The sequence below is a fragment of the Zalophus californianus genome, chromosome 11 (genome assembly GCF_009762305.2).
Source record: "Zalophus californianus isolate mZalCal1 chromosome 11, mZalCal1.pri.v2, whole genome shotgun sequence".
Lineage (NCBI taxonomy): Eukaryota > Metazoa > Chordata > Mammalia > Carnivora > Otariidae > Zalophus > Zalophus californianus.
In genome coordinates, this window is record NC_045605.1 from 113428832 (window position 1) to 113439412 (window position 10581).

Genomic DNA, 10581 nt, shown 5'->3' on the forward strand with positions numbered 1-10581 from the left:
TGTAGGTGACCTGATCTGGGGCAGGAGGAAAGGTGTGGGTGCACAGATACGCCGGCCCTGCGCTCCCAGCTGCTGCCCCACGGCCTGGAGCCTCCTGCCTCCCACCACAGCCGGCTCCTCCCGTCATGGAGCGCCCCCGTTCTCACTCCCGGGGACCCTTGAGAGATGCTGGAGGCTCCCCCGGGACAGGCAACACAGACTGCTGGATCCTGACCTGTGAGCACAAAACACCCAGAACCTGACACTCATGGGTGGTCCACCTCTTGGAGCCAGCCAAGTCACCCAGTTACAAAGCACGAGGAAAGAGAAGTTCTGGAGAAAGCAGAAGGAAGCTGACATGGGGAGAGGGGACCCTGATTTGGGGCTGAGCTCTACCTGGGGCCACCTCCTACATCCGGGGCTCACCCTGCAAATGGTCAAAACTCTGGCAACCTAATTGCGCTTCCTGGCCCTTCTTCCCTGGTGAGCACAAACACATCCCCTAAACTTAAGCATGGTCCAGCAGGAGCCCTGGGGTCCTGTAATGGGGGCCCCCCAAGGCTCAGCTCCCGTGACGACCACTGTGATCAACATCCGCAGTGAGACAGCCGTGCGCGACCACATCGTCTGGTCCCTGTTCAACACCATCTTCATGAACTGGTGCTGCCTGGGCTTCGTGGCCTTCGCCTACTCCGTGAAGGTGAGGGGGTGTGGGGAGGGACTCTCCCAGAAGGTGCAGTGAACCCGCGGAGGTCCGCCAGCCCACAGGGCACGTGCGGGGTGTGTGTGTGTGTGTGACCATTCCCAGGGAGAGCACAGGGTGAGGCTGCATGGGAGTGCATGGGAATGGCAGGGTCAGCCTATGTCCCCACCATCTCCAAGAAGTTCTCCTTCCCAGCCTAATTAGGGAAATTATATCCTCCACACACTTTGGATTCACACCTCAAGTCTGGTCCAAAAGAATCAAAACGTATTCCCAGGCTGCTCATCCCTGATGGGGTGTGAGGCCAGTGAAGGGGCCAAAGCAGAGGGAGGACAAGGCCTGGGGTCTCCTGAGAGGCTGAGGAAGGAGATGCAGGCCCCAGGAGGGAAGGGTCCACGGGGCCCGGTCCTGCTCAGGCTCCAGGGAATGGGGAGGGTGAAGGGCAGGTGGAGACTGCCCTGGGCAGGGACCAGCCAGGGGGCCACCTGAGTCCCTGGCTCTCGCCAGGACCTGGGCCTGATCGCACACTCCATCTCTTCTCCCCAGTCCAGGGACCGGAAGGTGGTGGGTGACCTGACTGGGGCCCAGACTTATGCCTCCACCGCCAAGTGCCTCAACATCTGGGCCCTGGTCTTGGGCCTCCTTCTGACCACTGGATCCATTGTTCTTCTGGTGTTTGTCTACGCTACAGCCTACAGTGTAGTTTTAAAGTCTATGCAGGAGAACAATGGGTACCACTAGGTGCTCATGGCAGGAGACCCAAGTCCTCCACCGTGCGCTGCTGGCCCTGTCCCTTAGCGTCCAGCCCTTTACATTAACACACTTGCCTGCCTACAGCTGAATTCAATAAAGTACACTTGCGTGTGACGGTGCTGTGACGTTCCCTGGGGTTGAGCGGCCCCTGCTGGAGTCCCTAGCCTACCCCTGAGACTGGGCCCACCTCCCCCCACAACCCCCCCTCCCTTCCCCCTCCGCCAGCTGTGTGGCTCTGAGGGGCCAGGGCATGTCCTCAGGCTGTGCTGGTTTCTGGTCTCCTGCTGGGAGCAAGCACTGGACCAGGGTCCTAGGATGGGGGTCCCTGACCCAGGGACGTCCCGTGTCCAGAACACCCTTGGTCCCGAGGGTAAGGCCCCCTGACTCTCAGGTGTGTGGAAGCAGCGGTGCTGGGGGGAATGGGCAGCTCGGGTCCTCTGGGCAGGCCATGGGATTTTGTATCTGTGGGTGCAGCTGATGCAGACCCGCACCTCCCAGCCCCTCTGGGCTGATCCAGACATTGCTGCATCCTGCTGCTGCCTCCCCCAGCCCACCAGCTCTGTCCTTGCTCCTCTGGGGGGGGGGGGGGGGGGGGGGGGGGGACAGCCCATGAGTGGCCTGGGGGAGGGACAGAGCGCTCAACTGTGGACTGACTGCCAAAGCTGATCATCAGACCTGGTGGCCAAACCCCAGTGGACAGAAAGCTTGAGCGGAAGGACTACTCCCCCGACTCCACCCAAACCGAACTGGCCCTGCAGGGTGGAGCAGCTGCCCAGTGCCCCGGGAAGGGTCTCCCAGGCACCGGGGGCCCTGGGGCACTAGCTGTGAGCTCTTGCCAGAGCCTGGGCTGCCCTAGGGAGTGGGGGCCATCCTCAGCCCCATGCAGGAGGAGCTTGCCCCAGCAGGTGTTCCTGTCTGAGGCCCCAGAGGGAGTGGGTGGGGGGCACCCTCGACACAGTCACCCGGGAGAGGCTGGAGAAGTCCAGGCGGCCACAGGCGGGTATCAGGGTGGGAGCCCCTTATCCAGGGGCGCCTTGCCCTTTGGGGCACCCGGGCTTGCCTGGGTTCCAGCAGTGGGGCCAGGTCAGTCCTGGAGGCTCCCCTTCAAGTCAGCAACTGTCACGCTGGGTTCCACGTTCAGTCTGGGCACCCCACTCGGCAGATGGAGGGTGAGGGCCAGCCGTGTGATTCAGTACAGAGCAGGGTGACCTCCTCTGCCCCAGATGGATAGTGGACAGGCCCACCGGGAGACAGACCACTGCTAACACGGTGTGAAGGCCAGGTGGGCTGCTGTATGTCAGAAAAGCCGCAGGACCTGGCAGCAGAATTCTAGAGACATTTACAGCCTGTGTTCCAAGAGGCCAAACAGAAGCTCAGGCCAATGATGCTCTCAGCTTCTTCCCACCAAGGTAGCAAGGATGGGAAACCAGGACCCTGAGACAGTATCTGCATAGAAACGTGACCCTGAGCTCCACTGTGAACTGGTCTTAGACAAGATCCAATGACCAGGGGCACCTGGGTGGCTCAGTCGTTGGGCGTCTGCCTTCGGCTCAGGTCACGATCCTGGGGTCCTGGGATCGAGCCCCGCATGGGGCTCCCTGCTCGGTGGGAAGCCTGTTCTCCCTCTCCCACTCCCCCTGCTTGTGTTCCCTCTCTCACTGTGTCTCTCTCTGTGAAATGAATAAATAAAATCTTAAAAAAATAATCCAATGACCAAATGAACCCACAGGCGGAAGGATGCTGCCACCCAAGAGCTCTGTGCAAAATCACATCCCTCCCAATGTCCCCACAGCAGCACAAGGTAGGCCCTTATACTAGGCCCTGGAGGACATGGGAACTGTACATCTTAGAAAGTGTTGGACTCAGGCCCCAGGTAAATATCTCAACAGGAAAAGCATCATCCTGGCCCCTTTTTCTGGTGGGGTACAATGGGTCCAAGGAATCATGGGGCTCCAGGCCCATGTCAAACTCTCAGTGAGACCCCTGGCCCCTCCCAGGAGGCTTTTCCCTCTCCTCAGACCAGTAATGGCACGAGCAATAAATGGCAGTTGGCTGGTGGGGCTGGCCAGGTGGAGATGTCTACAATTGCTCCCCACTACCCACCCCCAGTGGGGAGAGAATTAAAGAACAATATCTCATCCTGAGAAGAGTAAGAAAAATCAGTGCCACCCTCAAACCTAATGGGCACAGGGGTGCTGGTCCCCACCAAGCCCCCATTTCATTCAGTAGTCTGACCCCCAGACCCAGATGGACCCTGGCAGACACAGTGGACTGCTGCACGGCAAGCCAGTGGGGGCCTCACGTGCGGCTGCTCCGTTAGATGTAGACCAGCTGTCCTCAGGGCTAGGGTGTGTGGACAATGATCTGCCGCAGGCTTTCCTATCCTATCTCTAAAGGTGGACATGGGCCACGAGGCCTGGGGCAGACCTACCCGCCATGAGCAGGGCTTCAAGCGGGCCCAGCGCCAATGCACTAGAGGTTGGAGATGAACATTCCAGATCAATCAGGCACTTTGCACTACCCCATGTCATCCCGCACTGCTGTCCCACACCCGTCCCCCTGCTCCTGCCGGGGGTGCAGGGACCACCCCTTGGAACCAGAGGATGGAAGAGGAAGAATTTCCAACCTGGTTCTCCATGGGTCAGCTCAGCGTGAGGCAGAAAGCTGGACAGAGATTTGGCTTCAACCCAGGCCCACTCAAGGTTGCCCTGAAGATGCATGTGAAGGGAATGGTGCCTGTGGGCCAAGCTGCAAGCAGGCACTGGCCATCCTATTAGTATTGGGGGAAGTGGGCGCTCATAGATGGGCATGGAGAAGGCATCCCAGCGCTGCAGGGGCGGCAGGGCACAGACGGCGGGAGGTGGGGGTCTGGGGCTGGATGGAGGCCTGAGGATGCAGCCGTACAACCCCGCACACACACTGAGATTGTGTGTCACTTTCAGGATAAAATCCAGGCGTGGTAGGCTGAGAGACCTCCTGTAGCAGAGGTGCCCCACTGCCAGGATTTTGTGATCCATTTTGAGCACGGCCAGGAGTAAAAATTAAACCCTGTGGACCATGGATCACATCACTTACATAAGCCGTCAGTCATCATTTCTCAGAACACATCCCTTGGCGAGGACCTCAGCACACCTTCCCGTTACCCGTGCACCTGAGGGGACGTCTACTTTATCAGGCACGTGGTGGAGAGCTGCTCAAGGGTGAGCTCCTGCCCCTCGCTCTGCCCTCCACAAGCAGGGACAGCGCGTTGGTGGCTCAAGATGACCCACGGTGGGACTAGCACCCCACAGACACTGCTGAGGGCAGCCCGTCAGGACTTTGGCCGGGCCGCGCTGGGGCCTGCTGGTGGCCATCCCCGCCCCTCACTGACCTCACCCCACACCGGGCACCAGGGCCAGCTTCGCTCCCACCGGTGCACATCGGCTGGGTCCGTCGGGACAGGCTTCTGGGTCAGTGTGTGTCCACAGGACAACAAAACCACACAGGTGCTTCCACAGGTAGGATTTAACAGAGGACTGGGTTACAGGGGACACCTGATTGGGGGGAACCCAGAGGTAGTCACTGCAGGAAGCCGCTGACACCCTGTGAGGGGAATGCAGGGAGGGGCCAGAAAGGGTGGGAACCTGGAAACCTGGGCCAGAGACCCAGACCTGACGCTGGTCTGGGGGCCTGGACCCAACTGGGCCTCCAGGGAGAAGGCAAGCGCCCCTAACAGGCCAGGCTAGGCCTGGGCCGTCAGTACCCCACACCCTGCTCCACGCAGGCCAGCACTGCAGGCAGCAAGAGGACGACTACAGCCTTGACTCTTAGAGCTGTGTCCTGGTTACTCAGCTGACCTGACCCTCTCCTGAGAAGGGGGCACGGGCCTGACAGCCGAGGAGGAATGCCTGGACTTCCTTCCGGAACCACAGAACAGCACCTATGTGCCCTGATCTGGGGCAGGAGGAAACGTGTGGGTGCACAGATACGCCGGCCCTGCGCTCCCAGCTGCTGCCCCACGGCCTGGAGCCTCCTGCCTCCCACCACAGCCGGCTCCTCCCGTCATGGAGCGCCCCCGTTCTCACTCCCGGGGACCCTTGAGAGATGCTGGAGGCTCCCCCGGGACAGGCAACACAAAACACTGCCCCTGTCACCCCCTACCCCCAGAATGGACTTCAGAAGCAGGAAAGTTCTACAGATTCCAGACAGGAGGCATGTGACCCCTGAGATGTGGGGAACTCTCTCTGGGGGCTGCAGTGTGGAGTCTGGCTGAGGGCCTGAGGGGCTTGCATGTGGACGGTGCGGGCCTGCAGCAGCCTTGGGCCTGGGGTGGGGGCAAGGGTGGGGAGACTCACAAGCCAGGAAAAGTCCTCAGGCCCCACCCTCACCCCTGAATGAAGAGCTGGGGGAGCTGAGATAGGAAATCCCCCTGAGACCTCAGCCCCCTCCCACCTGCCCTGCACTGGTGTAACCTGACCCTCAACAGTTGGTTCCGCCCTCCTATTATCCAGCCAATTCCCCATTTCCTGAACACCAAAAAAGGAATCTTTGGAGAAATCGAAACTACTGGGGAAGGGAGGGCCCAGAGCAAGGTCCGGCGCCCACATCCACACCACCGGTGCTCCATCTCCCACCATGAACCACAACTCCCAGCACTTCTTCTCCGGCGCCCACAACGGCGTCCCCCCGACCTATGAGATGCTCAAGGAGGAGCACGAGGTGGCTGTACTCGGGGCGCCCCAGAGCTCGGCTCCCGTGACGACCACTGTGATCAACATCCGCAGTGAGACAGCCGTGCCCGACCACATCGTCTGGTCCCTGTTCAACACCATCTTCATGAACTGGTGCTGCCTGGGCTTCGTGGCCTTCGCCTACTCCGTGAAGGTGAGGGGGTGTGGGGAGGGACTCTCCCAGAAGGTGCAGTGAGCCCGCAGGGCACGTACGGAGTGTGTGTGTGTGTGTGTGTGTGTGTGTGTGTGTGTGTGTGTGTGTGTGTGTGTGTGTGTGACTCAGTGAAGCTACAGGAGGGGCCTGGGTTTGGCCATGAGCAGCCTTTGTCCCCAAGATTCCAAGGACGTCCCCTGCTGACCAATACTAGAAATTACATCCCTCAGATGCACGTGTGGCTCCAAGGCTCTCCCAGAAAGAACAAACGAACTCACAGGAAACTGCCTCCCGGTGGGGTGTGAGGCCAGTGAAGGGGCCAAAGCAGAGGGAGGACAAGGCCTGGGGTCTCCTGAGAGGCTGAGGAAGGAGATGCAGGCCCCAGGAGGGGCCCGGTCCTGCTCAGGCTCCAGGGAATGGGGAGGGACCAGCCAGGGGGCCACCTGAGTCCCTGGCTCTCACCAGGACCTGGGCCTGATCGCACACTCCATCTCTTCTCCCCAGTCCAGGGACCGGAAGATGGTGGGTGACATGACTGGGGCCCAGACTTATGCCTCCACCGCCAAGTGCCTCAACATCTGGGCCCTGGTCCTGGGCCTCCTTCTGACCACTGGATCCATTGTTCTTCTGGTGTTTGTCTACGCTACAGCCTACAGTGTATTTTTAAAGTCTATGCAGGAGAACAATGGGTACCACTAGGTGCTCATGGCAGGAGACCCAAGTCCTCCACCGTGCGCTGCTGGCCCTGTCCCTTAGCGTCCAGCCCTTTACATTAACACACTTGCCTGCCTACAGCTGAATTCAATAAAGTACACTTGCGTGTGACGGTGCTGTGACGTTCCCTGGGGTTGAGCGGCCCCTGCTGGAGTCCCTAGCCTACCCCTGAGACTGGGCCCACCTCCCCCACAACCCCCCTCCCTTCCCCCTCCGCCAGCTGTGTGGCTCTGAGGGGCCAGGGCATGTCCTCAGGCTGTGCTGGTTTCTGGTCTCCTGCTGGGAGCAAGCACTGGACCAGGGTCCTAGGATGGGGGTCCCTGACCCAGGGACGTCCCGTGTCCAGAACACCCTTGGTCCCGAGGGTAAGGCCCCCTGACTCTCAGGTGTGTGGAAGCAGCGGTGCTGGGGGGAATGGGCAGCTCGGGTCCTCTGGGCAGGCCATGGGATTTTGTATCTGTGGGTGCAGCTGATGCAGACCCGCACCTCCCAGCCCCTCTGGGCTGATCCAGACATTGCTGCATCCTGCTGCTGCCTCCCCCAGCCCACCAGCTCTGTCCTTGCTCCTCTGGGGGTGGGGGTGGGGGTGGGGGTGGGGACAGCCCATGAGTGGCCTGGGGGAGGGACAGAGCGCTCAACTGTGGACTGACTGCCAAAGCTGATCATCAGACCTGGTGGCCAAACCCCAGTGGACAGAAAGCTTGAGCGGAAGGACTACTCCCCCGACTCCACCCAAACCGAACTGGCCCTGCAGGGTGGAGCAGCTGCCCAGTGCCCCGGGAAGGGTCTCCCAGGCACCGGGGGCCCTGGGGCACTAGCTGTGAGCTCTTGCCAGAGCCTGGGCTGCCCTAGGGAGTGGGGGCCATCCTCAGCCCCATGCAGGAGGAGCTTGCCCCAGCAGGTGTTCCTGTCTGAGGCCCCAGAGGGAGTGGGTGGGGGGCACCCTCGACACAGTCACCCGGGAGAGGCTGGAGAAGTCCAGGCGGCCACAGGCGGGTATCAGGGTGGGAGCCCCTTATCCAGGGGCGCCTTGCCCTTTGGGGCACCCGGGCTTGCCTGGGTTCCAGCAGTGGGGCCAGGTCAGTCCTGGAGGCTCCCCTTCAAGTCAGCAGCTCTTTGTGCTTCCTGCTTCCCTCTCTCCCTCCCTCTCTCCCTCCCTCTCTCCCTCCCTTTCTCCCTCCCTCCCCTGCTTCCTCCCTTCCCTCCCTCCCTCCCATGTAATGCAAGTGCCAGACCTAATCAGACTCACCCATTTCTGAGACAGCTATCTCAAATGAGCACTTGGCCAGCCTAATGACAAGATAAAGTGCCTGGCCACCTGGGACAGATCTTGGTTGAATTTTGATAACTATTTGGGACCAGATTTCCGGCTGTTCTGGTTTGAGCTCCCTGCAGAGTGTCAGGTGTTCCTTGGGTCCAGCTTCCTCTCTCTCTCTCTCTCTCTCTCTCTCTCACTCTCTGGCTCTCCCCCTCCCTCTCCCTGTCTCCCTGTCTCTCTGTCTCCCTGTCTCCCTCCCTTCCACCCCCAACCCCCACCTCAGAACTTGTTTTGTGGCTACAGCTGTGCTATGTAGTTTCCAGGTCTAAAGTTTTTCAAGTTTGCTGAAGGGCTTCTTATAATAAGAACCACCAGGGTGGGTCAACAACATCGGTTATTCATAAGCAGAGACTGTAGAAAACAGGTAAAACAGTGGGGAGAGTCCCAGGCTAAAGACCCCAGGGCCCACCCACACCCCTAAATAGGGAAGTGGGGTAGGTATCCAGGCCTGATTTGAGTGACTGGGACAGGAGGCTGTCCCCAAACACCTCTGGCTCCTCCCACCTGGCCCTGGTGTAACCTGACACTCAGTCACTGGTCCATCCTCTTGGTACCTAGCCAGTTCACCATGTTGGAAAAAGCAGGAAATAGAAACTCTGGAGAAATGGAAACTACTGGGGAAGGGAGGGCCCAGAGCAAGGTCCGGCGCCCACATCCACACCACAGGTGCTCCATCTCCCACCATGAACCACAACTCCCAGCACTTCTTCCCGGTCGCCCACAACGGCGTTCCCCCCCCCCCCCACCTATGAGATGCTCAAGGAGGAGCAGGAGGTGGCTGTACTCGGGGCGCCCCAGAGCTCGGCTCCCGTGACGACCACTGTGATCAACATCCGTAGTGAGACAGCCGTGCCCGACCACATCGTCTGGTCCCTGTTCAACACCATCTTTATGAACTGGTGCTGCCTGGGCTTCGTGGCCTTCGCCTACTCTGTGAAGGTGAGGGGGTGTGGGAATGGACTCTCCCAGAAGGTGCAGTGAGCCCGCGGAGGTCTGCCAGCCCACAGGGCACGTGCGGGGGGTGTGTGTCTGTGTGTGTGTGTGACTGCAGTGAAGCTATAGGAGGGGCCTGTGTTTGGCCATGAGCAGCCTTTGTCCCCAAGATTCCAAGGACTTCCCCTGCTGACCAATACTAGAAATTACATCCCTCAGATGCACGTGTGGCTCCAAGGCTCTCCCAGAAAGAACAAAGGAACTCACAGGAAACTGCCTCCCGGTGGGGTGTGAGGCCAGTGAAGGGGCCAAAGCAGAGGGAGGACAAGGCCTGGGGTTTCCTGAGAGGCTGAGGAAGGAGATGCAGGCCCCAGGAGGGAAGGGTCCACGGGGCCCGGTCCTGCTCAGGCTCCAGGGAATGGGGAGGGTGAAGGGCAGGTGGAGACTGCCCTGGGCAGGGACCAGCCAGGGGGCCACCTGAGTCCCTGGCTCTCACCAGGACCTGGGCCTGATCGCACACTCCATCTCTTCTCCCCAGTCCAGGGACCGGAAGATGGTGGGTGACCTGACTGGGGCCCAGACTTATGCCTCCACCGCCAAGTGCCTGAACATCTGGGCCCTGGTCTAGGGCCTCCTTCTGACCATCACGTTCGTCATTTTCTTTGACACTGGATCACTGATGATTTCCCAAACAATTTCGGAGATCATAAAACATTATGGAGGGTACTCGTAGCTGCCCGTGGCCTGAGGCTGTCACCTCTGTCACAGTGTTTTATGTATATGTCAATCTGCCATCGTAGTCAATAAAGCACTTGTGTGAGGGTGCTGTGTTTTCACCTGGGGAGGGGCCCTTTGAGACTCCCCACCCTGCCCCTGAGCCCGCGTCGTCCTCATTGCCCACCCGTACCCTGCTGTGTGTTATGTGTGTGGTGGGTGGGCTTGTCCTGAGGCCTTGCCTGTATCTGGCCTCCAGCTGGGGCAACACACGGAGGATGGTTTCAGGTAGAGGTCCCTCCTTGCCAGAGGTCTGAGCCCTGAGCAAATGGGTTCATTTGGAGAAGGGTGGCCCTGGGTCCAGCATGTTTTTAGCTTCCAAGGAGCCCACTGGCTGGGGAGAGTTGCAGGGCACCTGATCCAGGTCCTCCTCTGGAGCTATGTAGTCCCAGTTTATCCTGCTCTCCAAATAGGGGTGTACCCTTGCCATGAGTGGAAATTCTTCTGCCATGGCCTCCATACTGTGGACACCGTGGATGCGCCAAGGCAGACCCTGACGGCAACCAGCTGGACAAGTGAGGTGTGAGGTGGGATGGTAATACTC

General features: G+C 59.9%; 2 protein-coding genes and 1 pseudogene across 2 annotated transcripts; all 3 read left to right on the plus strand.

Moving 5' to 3' along the window:
* The first annotated feature begins 455 nt into the window (after positions 1–455).
* LOC113915281 (interferon-induced transmembrane protein 1-like) lies at positions 456–1549 on the plus strand. The gene is made up of 2 exons (XM_035723015.1): positions 456–679; positions 1229–1549. Exons 1-2 carry the CDS (start codon positions 494–496, stop codon positions 1421–1423), a joined length of 381 nt encoding a protein of 126 aa, XP_035578908.1. The 5' UTR covers positions 456–493; the 3' UTR covers positions 1424–1549.
* Positions 1550–5963: 4414 nt separating this feature from the next.
* LOC118356090 (interferon-induced transmembrane protein 1-like) lies at positions 5964–7123 on the plus strand. The gene is made up of 2 exons (XM_035722926.1): positions 5964–6298; positions 6803–7123. Exons 1-2 carry the CDS (start codon positions 6050–6052, stop codon positions 6995–6997), a joined length of 444 nt encoding a protein of 147 aa, XP_035578819.1. The 5' UTR covers positions 5964–6049; the 3' UTR covers positions 6998–7123.
* A 1097-nt stretch (positions 7124–8220) lies between these two features.
* On the plus strand, positions 8221–10084 carry LOC118356091 (annotated as a pseudogene).
* The last annotated feature ends 497 nt before the right edge of the window (positions 10085–10581 follow it).